General features: G+C 34.4%; 1 protein-coding gene across 15 annotated transcripts in view; it reads right to left on the minus strand.

Annotated features, from left to right (window-relative positions):
* Positions 1-18,242, minus strand: part of LOC129750787 (protein still life, isoform SIF type 1-like) — a 597,153-nt gene that overhangs the window by 450,919 nt on the left and 127,992 nt on the right. For 2 of the 15 annotated variants that reach the window (XM_055745856.1, XM_055745861.1), the window contains one exon: positions 872-992. The exons of 9 other annotated variants lie outside the window; for them this stretch is intronic. In XM_055745856.1, the coding sequence (XP_055601831.1) occupies positions 872-934 (63 nt within the window). In that variant the 5' untranslated portion in view covers positions 935-992. Of the gene's footprint in view, positions 1-871; positions 1,174-2,327; positions 2,477-18,242 lie in introns of those variants that run through there. 4 more of the 15 variants (XM_055745858.1, XM_055745859.1, XM_055745857.1 and 1 more) reach the window with 4 other exon arrangements.

Here is an 18,242-nt window from a genome sequence, read left to right on the forward strand (position 1 = left end):
AGCATTCTACACCATGTAAAACCTAACTAAATTGACTTAAATCAACCCATTATTTAAATAATTAATTTGTATTCAATTTATTATTTAACTAATGACGTGTATTTTTAATCAGCATATGATTTTTTAAATAAGACTACCTCCTAGGTTTTTTTTATTAAACGGTAGAGTTACAGATTTGAAGCTTTGGAGATAAAACCTTTGAATTAATTGTTTTATTAGTTGAGTTTCTTACAAAAAATTTCTCAATTTTTTTTTAAACATTTATAGTCTTTGTATAGTTTGTACCTCGTTTCAATATTCAAATAGATTGATTCTTAGAACATTGCAGTTGGCAGCATGACTTGTTGCTGCACCGATTACGTGAAAAAGTGAAAAACTAGGAGCAAGAGATCGAAAGCGAAGGAAAAAGAGAGAGAGAAACGTGTTTTCCTTTCCATCACGCGAGAGCGTGGAGATATTTTGTAAATCTAGCTCTTCTGCCATGCACAGGATGCTCGGTGTTTTCCCGAGTGTGCTAATGAGTAAAGTGTTTGTGTGTGTTTTTGTGGTGAGAACCAAATTACTGTTGTTGTTTGTTCGTTTGGTGATGGTGTGTGTGCGCACATTCGAAATGTCAAATAGAAGTGATAATATCCTGTGAGCGGGGTTGGGGGTTGGGTGTTTTTTTATTGATAAATTATTTAATATATGTGTAGGAGTAGTGCTTAAAGTTTTTAAAGGGTCATTTTTGGATGACTTCCAAATTTTTTGCGTTAGTTTTATATTTTTTAAAAGGTTTATAAGTTTTGTTTAAAGGTTGCTAAGTGGAAGAAATTGGTGGTTGAGGAGTTTTTTTTGTAACTTGATTCTAGCAAGTTGTTGATCAACGTACCTCGAAGTGGCCCCAGCCATCGGCGTTCATTTTAGCAGCCTCTACACTACCTTTAGCTCCCATTTTGTTGTGATGTTAGTTATCCAAAGTTAGGATAAATGTATTGTTTTGAAAATCCTTCCTGGATCGTCAATCAATTTTATAACGGTATTCGCACGGTAGAAAATTGTTAATAGAAAATCACTATCACTTATCACTAATTTGTTTTTATTTAGGTTATTTTGGTATAAATCAAATTCATTCCACTATTGGGTGTGATCTATGTAATCCTGCTTCCGTCAATGCTGCTTGACCCTACGAAACTGTAATCATCATTTTAAATTATTCAACACAAGTATAAGCACAAATATGTATGTTCCATATCAATACGAAGGCCTCATCCCTCCCAAGCCTCTTTAAACCACAATTTTTACGTTTGCATTTTTAAGAAACTGAAATAGAAATCCACAGTGCAATATCTATGACTGGGAGAAATGTACTCCAGCAATCAATCACCACAGATAATCCAGAGACTTATTCCAGTTGAACGGATCGGTATTGTATCCAATATTTGCAGACACTAATCCAGTAGCTGTGGGTATTATTGCTTTACATTCCATTACTGCGATCGATAGCGGAATTCATTCACTAATTTCGGCTCACGTTTCACGCTCATCCCTTTTTCGAAACTCATTTTCATTTCTCACTCATCTCATTCGTACGTTGACAGTTTCCATTTGCTTTCATCTTAATTTTCCATCATTTTTATCGATTTCACAATTTGAATTATTGAATCACCAATTTTTCATGAATATCTTCCAAGTCAAAATCTTCATTTGACCATCATCAGTTACCCCCCTTACGAATTTGGGGTGATCATTTCTGGTCGCCCCAGTTTTCCCAAGAATTAGTTTTCACCGCCCACTTTTCCTTGTTCTTCGCAATCTTCCCTGGCATTCCAGGTAATTCAGGACACTAGAATCAACGCCCTCCTCTGAGCCCGCTCCTGAAGATTTATCATCGTTTCAGTATTTTTCATTACTGTGGCACTTGCTGATGAAACAATTAATGGTTGGAAATTGAATTCATATTCCTCCGAATGCCATTAACCCTCTGGAGATCATCCCTCCCACTCAATTTTCATGCTAGCGAAGAAATCACTTTCCCGAGTTTCTCTCGACCGCAAAATGGCCCACTTGCTAATCACTCCCTTTGAAAATTCCGCACCCAATTCGCTTTTGCCAACAGATAAAAAAAACTCGAATTTAGAATTCAAATTTCATTTTCGGCCATTTCTGAAAACGATATGAGTTTTCAATTTTTGCACGCACTAAACGAGCTTTTCCAGTAGCCCAGTTTTACTTGATAGAACAGAAAAAAAGACAACCAGAATCATGATTTGGTTTCTCTTATTCCGACATCTTCCATCGATTAATCACTGAACAAATATTTGCAGCTTCATCCAGACGGCAATTACCACTTAAAAACGGCTACTTATCACCCTGAAAACACTTGAAAATATGAAATTTTTGGTTTTTGGAAAACGACGGCGAAAATGGCAGCGACCGAGAAAGAAAATCTTCTACCTTCTGCCCTAGCCCTGCACTGTACTGTGAGAAACTGTGTGCGATGTGGTGAAACGACCACCATACACAGTTCAATTCGAATGATGATGGTGGAAAAGCTTCCGAATCGACCAAAGCCAAGATGGACCAAAATCTGCCAAGGAAGAATGGGGGGATGCTGGCAGTTTTTTTCCTTCCTTCTCACCGCATCAACACCACTAACAACGAGACGGTCTGATCTGACAAACTCACGCACACACTTACAGCACATGGGCCATCCCGGTTTTCCTCGCATCGAGCAAAGGATACCTACCCCTACTAGCTACTGACACTGGTGGAGCAAGTCGTTCGGTGTAACCATCCATTCTCGCAGAAGCACACTCTCTCATTCACAAGAACATTGACAAAGTAGCAAAAAAAAATAGTATTGCATTGGACCACTTCGAGATTCGGATGCTGGCGGCTCCTAGGACATTCCCGTATTATTATGCTTTGTTGTTCAATTTTGACAGAACGTTGAATGACTGGAAAGCGTGTGGTGGATTTTCCACCTCCACCGTCTGCTCTGTATGGGGCAAGAGTGATTTGAGGGAGGAAAAAATAAATAAATGAAAAGAGCACAGCGAAATTCAATGATTCGCCAGATGACAGAATCCCTGGGTTTGGCTATCGGTTGATATTTAGTACCGTCAAACGGGGCATCATGCAACAGCGGGGTTCAATGCAACATTTATATAACACTACATTGAATCAATTTTTAATTTAATGTATTATAATAAAGTTATCTTTTAATGATAACAAAATGATGCTGACATAATTTCTCGCATCTTAAGCTAGTTGTCTTAAGTTTTTTATCTATTATATAAAATTCTCTTGTAACGGTGTTTGTAGTACTACTCCTCCGAAATGACCAAAACGATTTGAATGAAATTATTTTTCGAATATTCTGTAGCCATGCGAATCGGTTTATATCGAATAAAATTAACAAAAAGTCACCTCAATTGTCCGTAATAATTAAATTTGTAGTTTTTTGAATCAAATAAAAGTCATGACATCCATTTTTTCGAGATTTTCATTACTTTGGGCGCCGGGCGGGTGGTTTGTTATTCGTCTCTATGGTCGAGGCGTCGCGAACAAACGTCGTGAGAGGATAGTAACCAGGGCATAGCATACTGGTTAGTGGGAAGATTTGGGCGCCTATTTCTCAACCAAGCATACTTTCAACGCACGTGGCGGCGATATGAAGCCTAGATGTGTTTTTTTCTTCTTGATTCCTAGCTGATTTGTACAGCACAAATGAATAAATGAAGCCTAGATGTGACCCAGATTGATAATTTACCGATCAAATCAAAACCATTAAAACGGTTTTATATATTAAAACTGTTTTGATTTCACGTTAATTGAATCAGCAATGGTTATCTAAAAAACATGAATTTGATACTGCTTTGATTGAATAATCCAATACGCCTAGAAACATTTTTCGAACATGTACAAATGTGCTTAACTGAAGATAAATCACGCGCCTTTAAATTTACAGAACAACAACAAAATCCGTTGAAAATGAACAGACACATGTACTGAACAAGAGCCTGTCCTTTGAGAAGGATTAGGATTGATGTTTATTTAAAGGCCGAATGCAAAGAATTTTTTGCAACCATATGTGTAAGTTATCAATCATCTAAGAAGAACTTCCAGTTAAAAGGTACACTAGAGCGAATGCAAACGTTCAAAATTTACATAAAATGTATACATTATTTCTTCATTTATAAATGGTTGGGCCCAAATAAACAATCTGACTAAACAAACTCAACTTTTTTTTTTTAATTATTTGCCGAAAAACTGTTTACAGGTTCATTGTTTTCATACCCGGTTTTCCTCTATTGAGAGTTTCGATTTTCAAAAAAAAAAAAACACTTTTTTTAAGGTTTTGAGTTATATCAGTATGAAATTTTCCAGAAGATGATATGAACTCATGAAACCATCGTAGCCTGAACAGATTATTTCTTTTCGAACTATTTAGTTTTTTTAAAATCTGCTTTTGAATTAAATGTTATTGAATCTTGAAAATATTACATAGTCTTAAATCAAATCGCAGACCCCCACCAAAAATGTTCAGAAAATTTTGAAATCAGAACATCATTTCGATCTTCAATTAAAAACATATTTTTTTCTATTTTTAATACCTATCGTTTCCTTGATTCATTGGGTTAAAGTTCATAGGAATGTAATTTGCTTTTTTTTTGCATTAATCAATATAAAAAAAGTAGATTGCAGTATACAAGATCGCCAGATTTAATGCCATGGCAAATGCTGTTTGGGAACACATCAAGTTGAAATGTGTCATATCTATAAGTTCGGTATCTAGAAAAACTTTTTGAACATTATTTTGGTAAAAATATGTATATTAATTCAAACTACTTCGAGGGGTGAGGATGGTAAACGAAAAGCTGCCCCAAAACTAATTGGGAGCTAAAAGCACTGCCAGATCCCAAACACTCAGAAAATTATCCCAATATTCAACATTTTATTTTCATAAAGTTTCATATGCAATAAAATACAATAAATGAGGATCTTTTGATTTCGATTTAAACCTTAATGTTATTTCGAAAAAAGTGGAATAAATCAACGAAATGGTATACAATAAATGAAACATACATATTAAACCAGGTATGTCAAACTGGGGGTTCGCGGACCGCATGCGGCCCGCAGCCTTGGTCAATGCGGCCCGCGTAGCCCCGTCTTAATTTATCACAAAATTCCCTACTACACAGAAGTACACTGGCTTTCCTGCCACAAAATATTAAAAAGATTTTTTTTTGCTAAGAGAGGAAATAATATTATTTTAGGAAATGAAATATTTTCAATGCGGCCCGCACACTTAAACGAGTTTGACATGCCTGTATTAAACACATACAATTATTTATGGAAAAAGTTACAAAAAGTGATTTTTTTTCTGCAATAGGCTTGCAAGTTGGAGGATAACATCGAACTGAAACAATAAAACCATTTTGCGACAAGAACTTGAAACCTGACCATTCGTTGATATACAAAAAATCTGAATGAAAGAAGAGTTAATAAAAAAGTTTTCATGAAAGTTGCATGTAAGATTTATTGAAGGTTATTTATTTGTTTATTGAAGAAAAGACCCGTAGAACTGAATTAAAATTGTTAGGTTTTATTTCGATAGAATTAAGCGGAACAATTCGAGTAAACGGAAATGAGGGAAATTTAAAAAAAAACTAGAACATGTTCACAAAAGCGAAACGATTAACAACTCAATATTTCATAAATTTTAAAAGTTAATCAGCGAAGAAAAAATGGAAAATGGACGCCAAATTTAACAGGGTAAAACGAAGTTTACCGGGTTTGCTAGTTTTTATGTAAAATTTGAAAAATCGAGCAATAAATGTACAAATTTTAACATTTTTTGATGCCGAAAAAAACTTTACCCAGTATGACGGATCGGCTTGATAAAATTACCTACAAACTTTTAACTGGTTTCCTCATGTTATACCAACATTGTTGGTGTAAACATTTTTTTCGAACAATCACCCAATTTTTTTAAATGAATATTCTTAATATTCAGTTAGGTGTCTGGGGTTAAATGCAACAAAATGCAAATCAAAGAAATACCTTGTAAATCTTGTCTCCATGTGTTGGAATATGAATGTTTTGAATCACGCGTTTGTAAACATTTAAATTTCATTCATCCAAACATTTATTTTTATGATTTAAGCTTTTAGAATTTTTCGTAGTATTATTTAACCCCTAAATGTATGCAGCATCCTTAATTTTAGAAAAAATGTGAAAATTTGTTTTTACAGACCCAAAAACTACTGCAATTGGTGTTGTGATGCGTAATGGTCTTTAAGACATCGCAAATATATTAAAAAACTATGAATTTTCGTACGTGTTCTTAAGATTTTTCATTAAAAACAAAGTTTGTTGCAAGTTACCCCATTTTCTAAGGAGGGTGAAAATCGCATGTTTTTAGAAAATTAAAAATAACTGAAGAAACCAATAATTTTTTTAACTACGCCAATTTGATGTCCCAGCATCCTTAAAACTTTTGATGTATAAAGGATACTATTAACTGTGAACATAAGTTTTTTAGAAGCTGTTGAAGTTGAAAATTGTTGCATGTTGCCCCAGTTGACGGTAGTAAATGTTTCTGTTGGATATTAGCTCACCTGTACGGCGGCAATTATTTGTTTATGTTGAAGCAAAAGATCTTTTTTTCTACTATGTACCATTTGTTAAACATTAATAAGATTTGTATATTGAGGTGCACATGATGAGATTTTAATCAAAAATCAAATTTAATCAAATCCTGAATAAAAATATGAATCATATGTTGTTGATGAGTTCTAGCTTTGATGATATGTGGTTCTAAAGAGAGGCAATTGTATTGGTTTTAATTACAATTAGTTGGTGATAATTGATATAACATGAGGATGCCAAAATTTTTCAGCACGTATCCTGGCTGGACAAATCCAGGTTATAAAAAAATGGCAAAGTTCGATCGTTTGATTTCAAAGTAAAGAACCAAAAACCCGGGCAATATTTAGGCAAAGTTTGACAAAACCCAGAAATTACTAAACAAAAATCATGATAAAAAAGAATTAAAAGCCATCGACAGATTTTAAATTCTATTTAAGGTTTCAAAAACCTTTCGTTTTCAATTTTATAAAACTAGCTTAAAAAAAATTCGGTTTGGAGGCATCAATGAAAAAAAGTTTTTTGACAAATTTGCCTATTTTATTAAATTTCGGCAAAATAAGAGCGTTTTTTTAAAGAAATCCGGGATACCAGGCCGGGCTGGAGTGTTCCCAAATTTTGTATTGAATATCCGGGTGAACCCGGGTAAAACCGGGAAATCTGGAAACCTTTATATAACTTCGGAAATAATAACCATGCTATGAGACAATTTTTTTTTCTTAACTCTCTAGTGCCCAACACCGCCTTTGAATGGGGGACTAAAATCGGCATAAAACCATAGCCAATCATTATTTTTACTTACTTTTTCCACAGAATGTTTCAATATATGTTGATCTGACAATCTCTTCTAATTAAAATAGTTTAACAAGAAGTTTTAAAAAACTACAGCTCAAAGAAACTTGAAAACATGAAAATTTCCAAATGGACTTTTTTTTTAGTGGCATACACCGTCACCTGCTATCAATTTGATGGCATCAGGAATCTTTCATCCATGTGTTTTTCGATCTAAAAAAACTGCTTGGCAGGTATAAGAGATATCAACATTCTGAATTGATTTTTTTAGAAAAAAATATCCCAAGTTAGGTAGGAGAGGTGAAACATGAACCCCGTCTAAAGGCGGGGTTGAGAAACAACGACAACAATTCGAAGAAATATTTATATTTAATATTCACCATTCATATAATTTTAAATATTTCAGTTTTATGTGAAACGATTTGAATAAACATTATTAAAAAAAAAAGCGTTGAGTCTGTCTTAAAATGTTTCAAAATAAAGGAAAAATGGTTGAATTGAGTAAAAACTACAACCGGAAGAGTACTGAATAACAAGTTCGTTTGCCCCTGTGGTTATGCAATTTATTTAAAAATTGTCAAAAAGTTTTCCTCATCTACACTGTATCAAAAAATTGTCCGTACAGCACGTACCTTGAAATTCAAACAATCAAAAAGTCAACTTTTTCAGTCAATAAAAATACTACAATTACATTATTCGCTGCAGAAACTAGTCCTTTTTGTAGATCAGTATTAAAAATGTTTATGAATTAAACCTTAAAAATAATCCAAATCATTTTGTACAGAAAGTCCCAAAAACGACGTCAAAAAATTGTCCGTACACTGGGGCCTTCATCAAATATTAGTCATGAAAACAGTTATGTGTCAGTCTGTCAAACGCAGAAACGTGAGTTGAATTTCAGCACAGACAATTTCCAGTGGTCTGAGCGATAAATACGGTACAATGAACGGTATTTAGCATAAATAAATGGATTCCAACAATTTGTGGATTAAATTAACATGAAAATGTCTGCTCCTCACAAAAAATACTCGTCGACATCCGGAAACTGATTGTTGACCTGTAGAACGACGGTAACAGCTTGTCCGAAATTGCAAGTATAGTAAAACGGCCACGATCGTCGGTTCAGTATGTTTTTCATAACTTTAAGAAGACCAACTCCCTAGAGACTACTCCAGGAAGAGGCTGCAAACTGAAGCTTACGGATCGTCACCACCGCATCATTGACAGGGAAATCAGTCAGAATCCTAAAATCGGTGCCCCGAAACTAGCTGACAGCCTGAAAAATTTTGAAAACATACACGTTAACCCTCAAACGGTACGAAACATACTTCATGAGAAAAAATACCAAGGTCGTGTTGCTCGTAAGAATAGAAAAAAGCGGCTGGAATACGCTCAAAAGTATGTGCGGCCTCTTCCTGGAGTAGTCTCCAGGGAGTTAGTCTTCTTAAAGTTCTGAAGAACATACTGAACTGACGTTCTTGGCCGTTTTACTATACTTGCAATTTCGGACAAGCTTTTACCGTCATTCTTCAGGTCAACAATCAGTTTCCGGATGTCAACGGATATTTTTTTGTGAGGAGCAGACCTTTTCATGTTGATTTAATCCACAAATTGTTGAAATCTACAAATTATGCTACTAAATCTACAAATTTTACAGTATTTATCACTCAGACCACTAGAAATTATCTTTGCTGAGATTCAACTCACGTTTCTGCGTTTGACAGTAGAGATGTACCGAATAGTGGTATTCGGCGAACGGCCGAATACCGAATATGACCTTTTCAACTTTTCGGCCAAACGAATATTCGGTCGAATATTCAGCCGAATATTCTATAGAGTTTTCAATGAAAAAAACTTAAGCGATTATTTCAATGTTTTTTTATTTCTTCCATATTAATGCCCCTAATGTTTATAGTCGATTATTTTCAACCAGATGATATTATCGGATGATATTTTACAATATATTTTTTAAGAAGGGGACTTTCTGATTTTTCAAATGTCACCAATAACTGAAAAGACATCAGATAACCAGTCGCTTCGAGGGCGTTTATCACTAAAGCTATTGCGTTCCTGTGAAATCTGGGATAAAACATGTCGAAACAGGTGCAAAGCTATTTGAAATTGCTTCTCTGATATTGAATTTGATGAAGGTCGAATTAGAGCAAGATATCTTTAAAATAGTTGTTGAAAAGATAGATTATCTTTAACCTTAAGCATACCGTACTTTCAACTATAGGCCAAAATTTATGTATTTTGCAATTTTTGAAAAATTGAAAACAAAATTTAAATAATTTTAAAGAAGATTTTGAGTTGTTTTATTTGATTTAACAAATAATCTGAAAAAATCCGAACAAACCTCGGGAAGTTTTAAACAATATCTAGACATCCCGTCCAGATTTGACTTATCTGGATTCTTTACTGGATTTATGGGCAAGCCTGAATATATCCAGAAAATCTGGAATAGACTAGAATCAAAGTATAAAGCGATACAGTTCAGCATTCTCATGTACGATCTACAGTGAAATAAACGTGGATACACCTTAGATGTTTTGCTGAAACCAAAAGTTTTTAATGATCGTGTATCTTTAACAACATTACTTTTGTATATTTTATAAATTATCAGAAATTATTCGAGAAATTTACAAGTACTGTACAGTAATACTGCAGTAGACATTCGGCCTATTCGGCCGAATACTTAGCTCAACTATTCGGTGAGACGAATATTCGGCTTAACGGTTTTTCGGCGATATTCGGCTGACCAAATATTCGGTACATCTCTATTTGATAGATTGACACATAACTGTTTTCTTAACTAATATTTGACAAAGGCCTCAGTGTACGGACAATTTTTTGACGTCGTTTTTGGGACTTAATTCATAAACATTTCTAATACTGATCTACAAAAAGGACAAGTTTCTGCAGCGAGTAATGTAATAGTAGTATTTTTATTGACTGAAAAAAGCACTTTTTGATTGTTTGAATTTCAAAATACGTGCTGTACGGACAATTTTTTGATACAGTGTATAAAGTTTTTCGCAGCACTAAAGTTGTATGTAATCATAAAACAATGCTTCTGCGAATATTTCAGTGATAAAAAATTGGGTTCTAGGAGGTTAATCCTCATCCGCACTAGCTTTCGTTACCCCTACCCGACTTGGGAGTGTCAATTTGACACTCCAAGCTAAAAAAGTTATAACTCTCTTTCTTACAACGAAATTCATATCACTAGAAACCTTGTAATGTCAGTAACATATGTTTAGAAAAATATATACAGCTTAAGCTACTAGTTTTTCGTTATTCAGCGGGAAAGATTAAAAAATCGAAAAAACATGCCTCAGAAAATTATTGCAGCTCATGCATTACATACTCTACAAAATATCTATCTTATGCATTTATTTTATTTTTTTACTTTTACATAGTATTCCCCCCCCCCCCCCCTCTATCTTATGCATATGAAAGCTTAAGCTATGGTCCACATCATGAAGTCAAGAAATATTTTTTTTAATTTTTTTTTATTGAAAGGGTAACAAAAAAGTCCAAAAAAAGGTCTGAAAAACCTACTTTTCATTCGATAGCTAGTAAAGACTGTTTGAGGGGTAGTAAAGTTTTTAAAAAAATATGACTACAAAATTTTTCCTAATTTTTACATTTTGTTGTATTTAAATTTTTAACCCTTTAATGCATGACTTTTTTTTAATGAGAATATCAGCTATTGGTTCATTAAAATAATAACATTTTAATTCGAATAAAACAACACAATTAGTTAGAAGTCGTTTTTTTCGAGTATTATAAAAGTTATGGACAATCAAAATTAAAAAATAATTTTTGAAATTATTAATTTACAACAATACGATTTTGCCAATTTCTTCCAAAAACTTTATTATTGGGTGCAGGAAGGTGTTTCCGATTGATTGAGATTAAAAAATTTGTTAGAATTTGCAAATCTGAAGAAATAACAACGATTTTCCAAAAACTACTTTTTTCAAAAAAATTATTAAAGTTGATTTTTGCAATTTTTTTCGCATACTTTGTTCGATATCTCACATATACATTGGAATATCACAATAAAAATACCATGGACTGTTTTCTTTTAATCTCTAGAATACTTTTTGTTAGTACATTACTCAAAATTTTCCACGCGTTTTCGAGATATTTGGATTTTGATTAGTGTTGTTTTAAAACAACACTATGCATTAAAGGGTTAATACAACGAAAAACGAATTTTTACTACAATTTTTCAAGGTACTTTACGCATTTTTTTACAAATTGAAATTTCTGAAATCTCTGTTTTTAGTTCAGCGTTAGGTTGCACCCGGATTTTTAGTGCTTTCTCGCCGCTTGAAGCAATTTAAACTATACACATTGGAAAAGGAATATAATTTACGTTCTAATGAGGTGCGACAATTTAAGCTGTGACGCTTCACAAAAATATGAAAAAAAGCAAAAGCAAAATGCACGAAATAATTATGCGTTTCGTGCATTTTTTGGTTGGAAATATACTATTGATTGCATGGCCGTAGGAACTCAAGGGAAAGGGGGGGGGGGGGGTTTGATGACTGATTTTAAGTATGATTTTTTTGCCAAACAATGCACGAACACAAAATGAAAAATAAAACAAATTGTGTTTGTAACTAAATTGTTATTTATTTTTAAATTGCGACCCAGAGATGGGTCTTGACTCAAACATTCAGTCAGCGAAACTTTTTTTTGTAGCGAAATGAATCCAACTTAGATGAAATTTCAGAGACTAGATAAGAGAAAATCGATGTTGAAAAACATGCGAAAAAAATTCGCCTTGTCTCCCGGTAGGACTTGAACCCACATCTTGCGCCTCACCGGGGCCCATGTATTAACATTCTACTACAGGAGACCAACCTGGCGTATGAATATTATACTGGTTGAGTGTCGCAATTTAAATTAGAAATAAGGCGGTGCCAAACACCGAAATTGGCTGGATATCCAAATACGGCAAACGCATCATTTCTCATCATAACTGACAACCCGTGCAGGATATGAGAAGGCAATGCAAATCTTGCCGTGCTTAAAAATGTCCAAACTTGATTCAAACTACCGTAAGATGAAATGATGGGAATAGAAATAGACCAAGAAAAATGATTATGATCACATGGGAGAACTATTCCCTTTATTCCGATAGACATCGACACTCAACCAGTATAATATTCATACGCCAGGTTGGTCTCCTGTAGTAGAATGTTAATACATGGGCCCCGGTGAGGCGCAAGATGTGGGTTCAAGTCCTACCGGGAGACAAGGCGAATTTTTTTCGCATGTTTTTCAACATCGATTTTCTCTTATCTAGTCTCTGAAATTTCATCTAAGTTGGATTCATTTCGCTACAAAAAAAACATTGTTATTTATTTTTAAGTAAGTTTACACTAAAAGTTAGCATTAAACACAAATTTTGAAAATTGCTACTGGACCTTAAAGGTGAGTTAACTTCGCTTTCATCGATGGTTAAAATCTCTTAATTTGTTAAAGAGTATGTTAGATAAAACTTAGTTGATTCGAGCATAAAATAAGGTTTTTTAGAAGAGCCTGTCAATTCTAAAAATATTCTTTCTATACTAAAATCAAACAAGCCCAATCTTCCAAACTCTTTTCTAAATTCAAAGATTTGATCTTTGATGGAAATAAATCAAATATACTTCAAATTACTGAAATATATAAATAAGAAGAATTTATTCTATTGGTTTCTGAAATTTTAGTGACTGATAGCTTAGATTATCTCGCGATACATAATGTGTGTGTTGAACACTACTTCGAGAAAATTGAGGATTTTGTGCAGATTTTTAGGTGAAAATCAGGCACATGTTTCATAAAAAATCAATTCCATAATGGAAATTATGTCATGTGGATAATTTTTTTTAAATAAAATTTGCGTTTTTGGCGAAAAACAAAACATAGAAAATTAACTCACACTCTACTTTATATTTGTGACATTCAGCTGAATTTTTTGTACAAACTAGTTTTGATCAAAAATTTGAAATCTGGAAATTGAATTGAGAAGCCATCTCTATATATTATTTATTTTCTGTAGTTAAGGTTTTATCTAAAACCACTATTTTAATTATTTATTTTTACATTCTTTCAAAATTAATTTCAAATGATGAACCTGAATCTAAGTTTCCGATTTTGGATTGCCATTTGAAGCTTTAAATGTATGAATTTTGTGTAAGAGTTAAGTTTAAGAACTTTGAATTGGAATATAAAACAGAATTTTTCTTTTTTCAAATTCGGAAAAATGTTACCAAAAGATTGAAAAACCATATGATATCGAAAAACGTGATTCAAATTTGATATGAAATGCTAAACAAAATTTGAACCAGGAGTAGCTTTTCATTTCTAATTTCTTTTGATTATTCGAATAATCAAGAATCCTGAACAGGATACAGAATCCGAAATACGAAAATAGAAATACAATTATGGTTATGGAAATTATGTAATCATAACCTCCGAAATGGGTTTAATTTCATTAAAAAGTCAAAGCTATCATGGAACCCACAGATAGAGCATGTAATCGCTAAGGCTACAACAGCTCTATGGGTCTGCCTCAAAGGAGTAGGGAAAAAATGGGGACTACAGCCGAAAATTATCTACTGGATATTTGCAGCTATTAAATATAAGACCCAAAATCTCTTATGCCTCCTTAGTATGGTGGACCAAAACTATGCAAATTACGGCCAAGAAAAAACTAGCGAAGCTCCAAAGACTAGCAACGCTTGCTATAACTGGCGCAAAGCGAAGCACACCGAATGAGGCTCTAAATGCACTACTAAATATTCTGCCTCTACATCAATTCATTGAGTTAGAGGCGGAACGTAGTGCCTTGAGACTCTCCAAACACAAAACTCTCTATGAAGGAGATCTTACAGGACACCTCAAAATCCTAAAAAAATTTAAATTAAACTCACTTATTGTGAAAAATGATGACTGGATGGAGCCCATTTTCAACCTAGACATACCATACAATGTAACTATCAATGATAGGGACGTGTGGGAGTCAGGTGGACCTGCGGTTCCTTCCAGATCGATCCTATTCTTCACTGATGGGTCAAAAATGGATAAAAGAACTGGGGCAGGGGTTTTCGGACCTAGACTCAGGATCTCAATTCCTATGGGAAACTGGCCAACAGTATTCCAAGCTGAAATTCAAGCAATTCTAGAATGCACTTTAGCCTGTTTGAAAAGGGGATACAGGTACACAAGTATCTGCATGTTCTCTGACAGCCAGGCTGCTCTTCGAGCACTAAGTACGTTCACATGTTACTCCAAACTAGTTTGGGAGTGTATAGTTGCACTAAGAAACCTGGCCATAAGGAACAGAGTATCTTTATTCTGGGTACCAGGCCACTGCGGTATCCTGGGGAACGAAGAAGCAGACCAACTAGCTAGGGAAGGATCTCAGGGACTGTTGATTGGACCTGAACCTTTCTGCGAAGTATCGAGAAGTGCCTTGACTAAGGAGCTCAAGAACTGGGAAAGCACCACTATTGTTTCCAACTGGAAAACAGCGGAGGGAGCAACTCAGGCAAAAAGATTCATTGAACCAAGCGCACGACACTCAAAAAACATGTTGAACTTAAGTAAGCACGAATTAAGTACTTACACAGGTCTCTTGACCGGACATTGTCCAACAAAACAGCATCTCAAAAGAATAACCATAATTCGGAACGATGGCTGTCGGTTCTGCGGGTTCGAAAAAGAAAGTGCAGAGCATCTTCTATGCAACTGCTGCGCCCTCCTTAATAGGAGAGAGCGTGCTCTTGGAGCAAAGTTATTTAATGAGCGCACAAGACATATGGTTGCATATCAGTCCTAAGAAGGTTATATCATACCCGATTGGGATAAAATGCTTAGTCAGCAATTAACTGTCACTCCAATCAATAGTGCAGGTGAACCTGACAGCATATAGTAACGGGGGGAAAACACCACAATAGATCAACTACTGGTCGCAGTGGGCTCTCCCCTACAGGAAGAACCTAAGCCAACGAAATATTTTTTCGCACTTATCCGAGCAAGGCATATCCGGGCAAATTTTATTTAAAAACCTTGCAAAATCTGGGTATTCGGTTGTAAATTTTACAACTCAAAATGTGAGAGAATTGATTGAAATCACATTTATTTTATAAAATTGAACTTTTTGTGATGCGTGTAACTTCTGTTGCATTCCATTATTTTCCCCGAAGCTTTGACCGTGTTAACACAATCATTAAAAAAAAATATGGTTTAAGCAAATCATCTAAGGTGTATGCGTGTATCTTTCACTGTTGGTCGTACAGAAGAATGCTAACGAGTATCGTTTTATTGATTATCGCTTTTTTCAGATTTTCTTCATAAATCCAGACCTGTCCATAAATCCAATAACAAATTTTCAATAAATAAAATCTGTCCGGGATGTCCAGATATTGTTTAAAACTTTCCAGATTCTGCCCGGGTTTATTTTTGGATGAATAACTCGAGAGAGTTAAAATCCTAGAAAAAGAAAAAAAAAAGCCCGGGTTTATTCAGATTGTTTGCTAAATCAAATAAAAATTCAAGCATCTCTTGGTAAATTTGAAGATTTTGTGTTCAATTAAGATTTTTAAGAAATTCCAAAACAATACATTTTTCACTCCTGTAAGGGTTTCCTGTAGATTCCTGTAAGGTTCTGTAAATAAAGAGTTATGAGAAATACTCTGTCAATTTCATTGAATACGATAAAGACGAACATAAATCCTTTATAAGAAATTTTTTCAAAACGTTTACGAGCCAGGTTTTTGAAACTATTCGATCATACACAACGCTCTTTTTTTCCTCACCCGAAATTGCACTTCCATTTCTACTATCGACTACACCGACTAAGCCAGCATCGTTATTGGTTCCTATGCTAAGGTGAGATTCTCAAAATTGTACAGTGAGGTTGTGATGCCAAATAGAATGTCTGATTTTTAAAATGTTACCATCGAGTCTTAAACTGTCGAGAAATATAATTTTCTCCAGAAAATGCGATTTTTTAATTTTTTTTTTCAATCATCAGTTCATATGTTGATCATGTATGTATATGTATGTATGTTGGCTATCCACCATGGGTGCACGGATTCACCGCAGTTTCTGCCTAAGTATGTGCTTACATGCATTCTTTAGATTATTAAGTTCGACAAATCTCCAATGCAACGCGTACATCATACCCGGACCCCATGGCTTCGTATGAACTGTTATGGATGAATGTATTGTGTTGATGTAGGTTTATTTTGGAAGAACGAGTCGATCAGGTGGGCTAGTTTACTTACAGGTATTCCGGCATCCGTGTATATACCTGGCCAGCTGGCAAATGATTGAACATTCTTATTATATAGTCAGTTAAATGAGGAAACACATCTTACCTGTCGGCCACTTCTGGGATTCGAACCCAAAAGTTTTCTTGCCGATACCGGGAATCGAACCCAGTACGCCTGGCATACCAACACCAGACTCGCGCCAGCCTATCCACTAGACCACATCGGCGCTCATCATTAGTTCATATGTTGATCATATGCAAAAATAAAGTTCAGATGATTGATAGCAAATTCAAGAAGTGTATTCGAAATAAAATGCAACACATTGTTTTGTGAATAACTTTTTATGCGTGGATGGAAATCGATGAAATTTCTAGTGAAGCTACCTGGTAATGTGATGTAAAAATGTACAAAATTTGGTGACAATCTGTCAAGTGGTTTTTGAAAAAGCGTCCAATACAGAAGCTCATTGACAAAATTTTTGGGCAGGATCGAGAAAGCCCCAGTGGGAAACCCAAAAAACAGCTGGAATTCAACTATTTTACCAAAGTAAATATGGTAAATCGTTTGAAAAGAGCTAGAAAGTCTAACAGTTAGCGTCTTCAATTGAATCAAAGTGTTGATGATAGATTCCAGAAAGTTAAGGAATGTGAGAGGTTTTATCAAACACAATTCGGAAACTCCAATAGGAGAAGTTAAAATAAACATAGTTTTCCTAACTGGTTCACTAAATTTGGATTTATTCAAGTCTCAGAAAAACTAGATATGTTAAGACACTTTTAATTTGAGTGTACGGATAATGTGTAGGACTATAGCATACCATAATATAAAGTATAATTTATGATTCAAACGAACAAATTTCAAATCCTTCTTTTGTCACTCGGAGTTGGAACATCGCTAGAAGGGGGGAGGGGGGGGGGGGGGTGCAGGAGGGGGTATAAGAAAAAATAATGCCAAAAAATCTATAAATTGCAATAAATGCACAAAAACTTGTATGCAACAAAATTGTTTACTATATTATTGGCCAAAACCTAAAGATCAAGTATTTTTTTATCGAAAAAATCAATGAAATATCAGGTATTTATAATTCAAATGATCATTGATATAAAAAGACAAATGTTGTCTTTGAACACCCAATGAAGATATTTTAGTTTGACTATTCATAGATTTTTTTTTTAATGATATCATAATGCTGTTTGGACAATGTTTTCACTGACTGTAAGTTCAAGGAAAAAGTTGGGTAAAATCCTCCAAATTGGAGTAGGTATAAAATATTGTTTTGTACTGAGATTTGATAGCGGTACAATTTGGGAGCTTTGTGATTGTAAGTTTGGGTAACTTTACCATTCAAAAAAATATTCCAGAACCAGTTGTCCTACCACTATAGCTAAATAACAAACATACATCAACATAAAAATTCTCAGGACTTCGGACGAACTTCACGAGCAACTGCACAGCATCCCACAGCATATCGGCTCTGACACACTTATACATATAAACAAGCACCAGAAACAAATTCACCACTAATCATCCAGAATGTTC

The sequence above is a fragment of the Uranotaenia lowii genome, chromosome 3 (assembly GCF_029784155.1).
Source record: "Uranotaenia lowii strain MFRU-FL chromosome 3, ASM2978415v1, whole genome shotgun sequence".
In the NCBI taxonomy this organism is placed as follows: Eukaryota; Metazoa; Arthropoda; class Insecta; order Diptera; family Culicidae; genus Uranotaenia; species Uranotaenia lowii.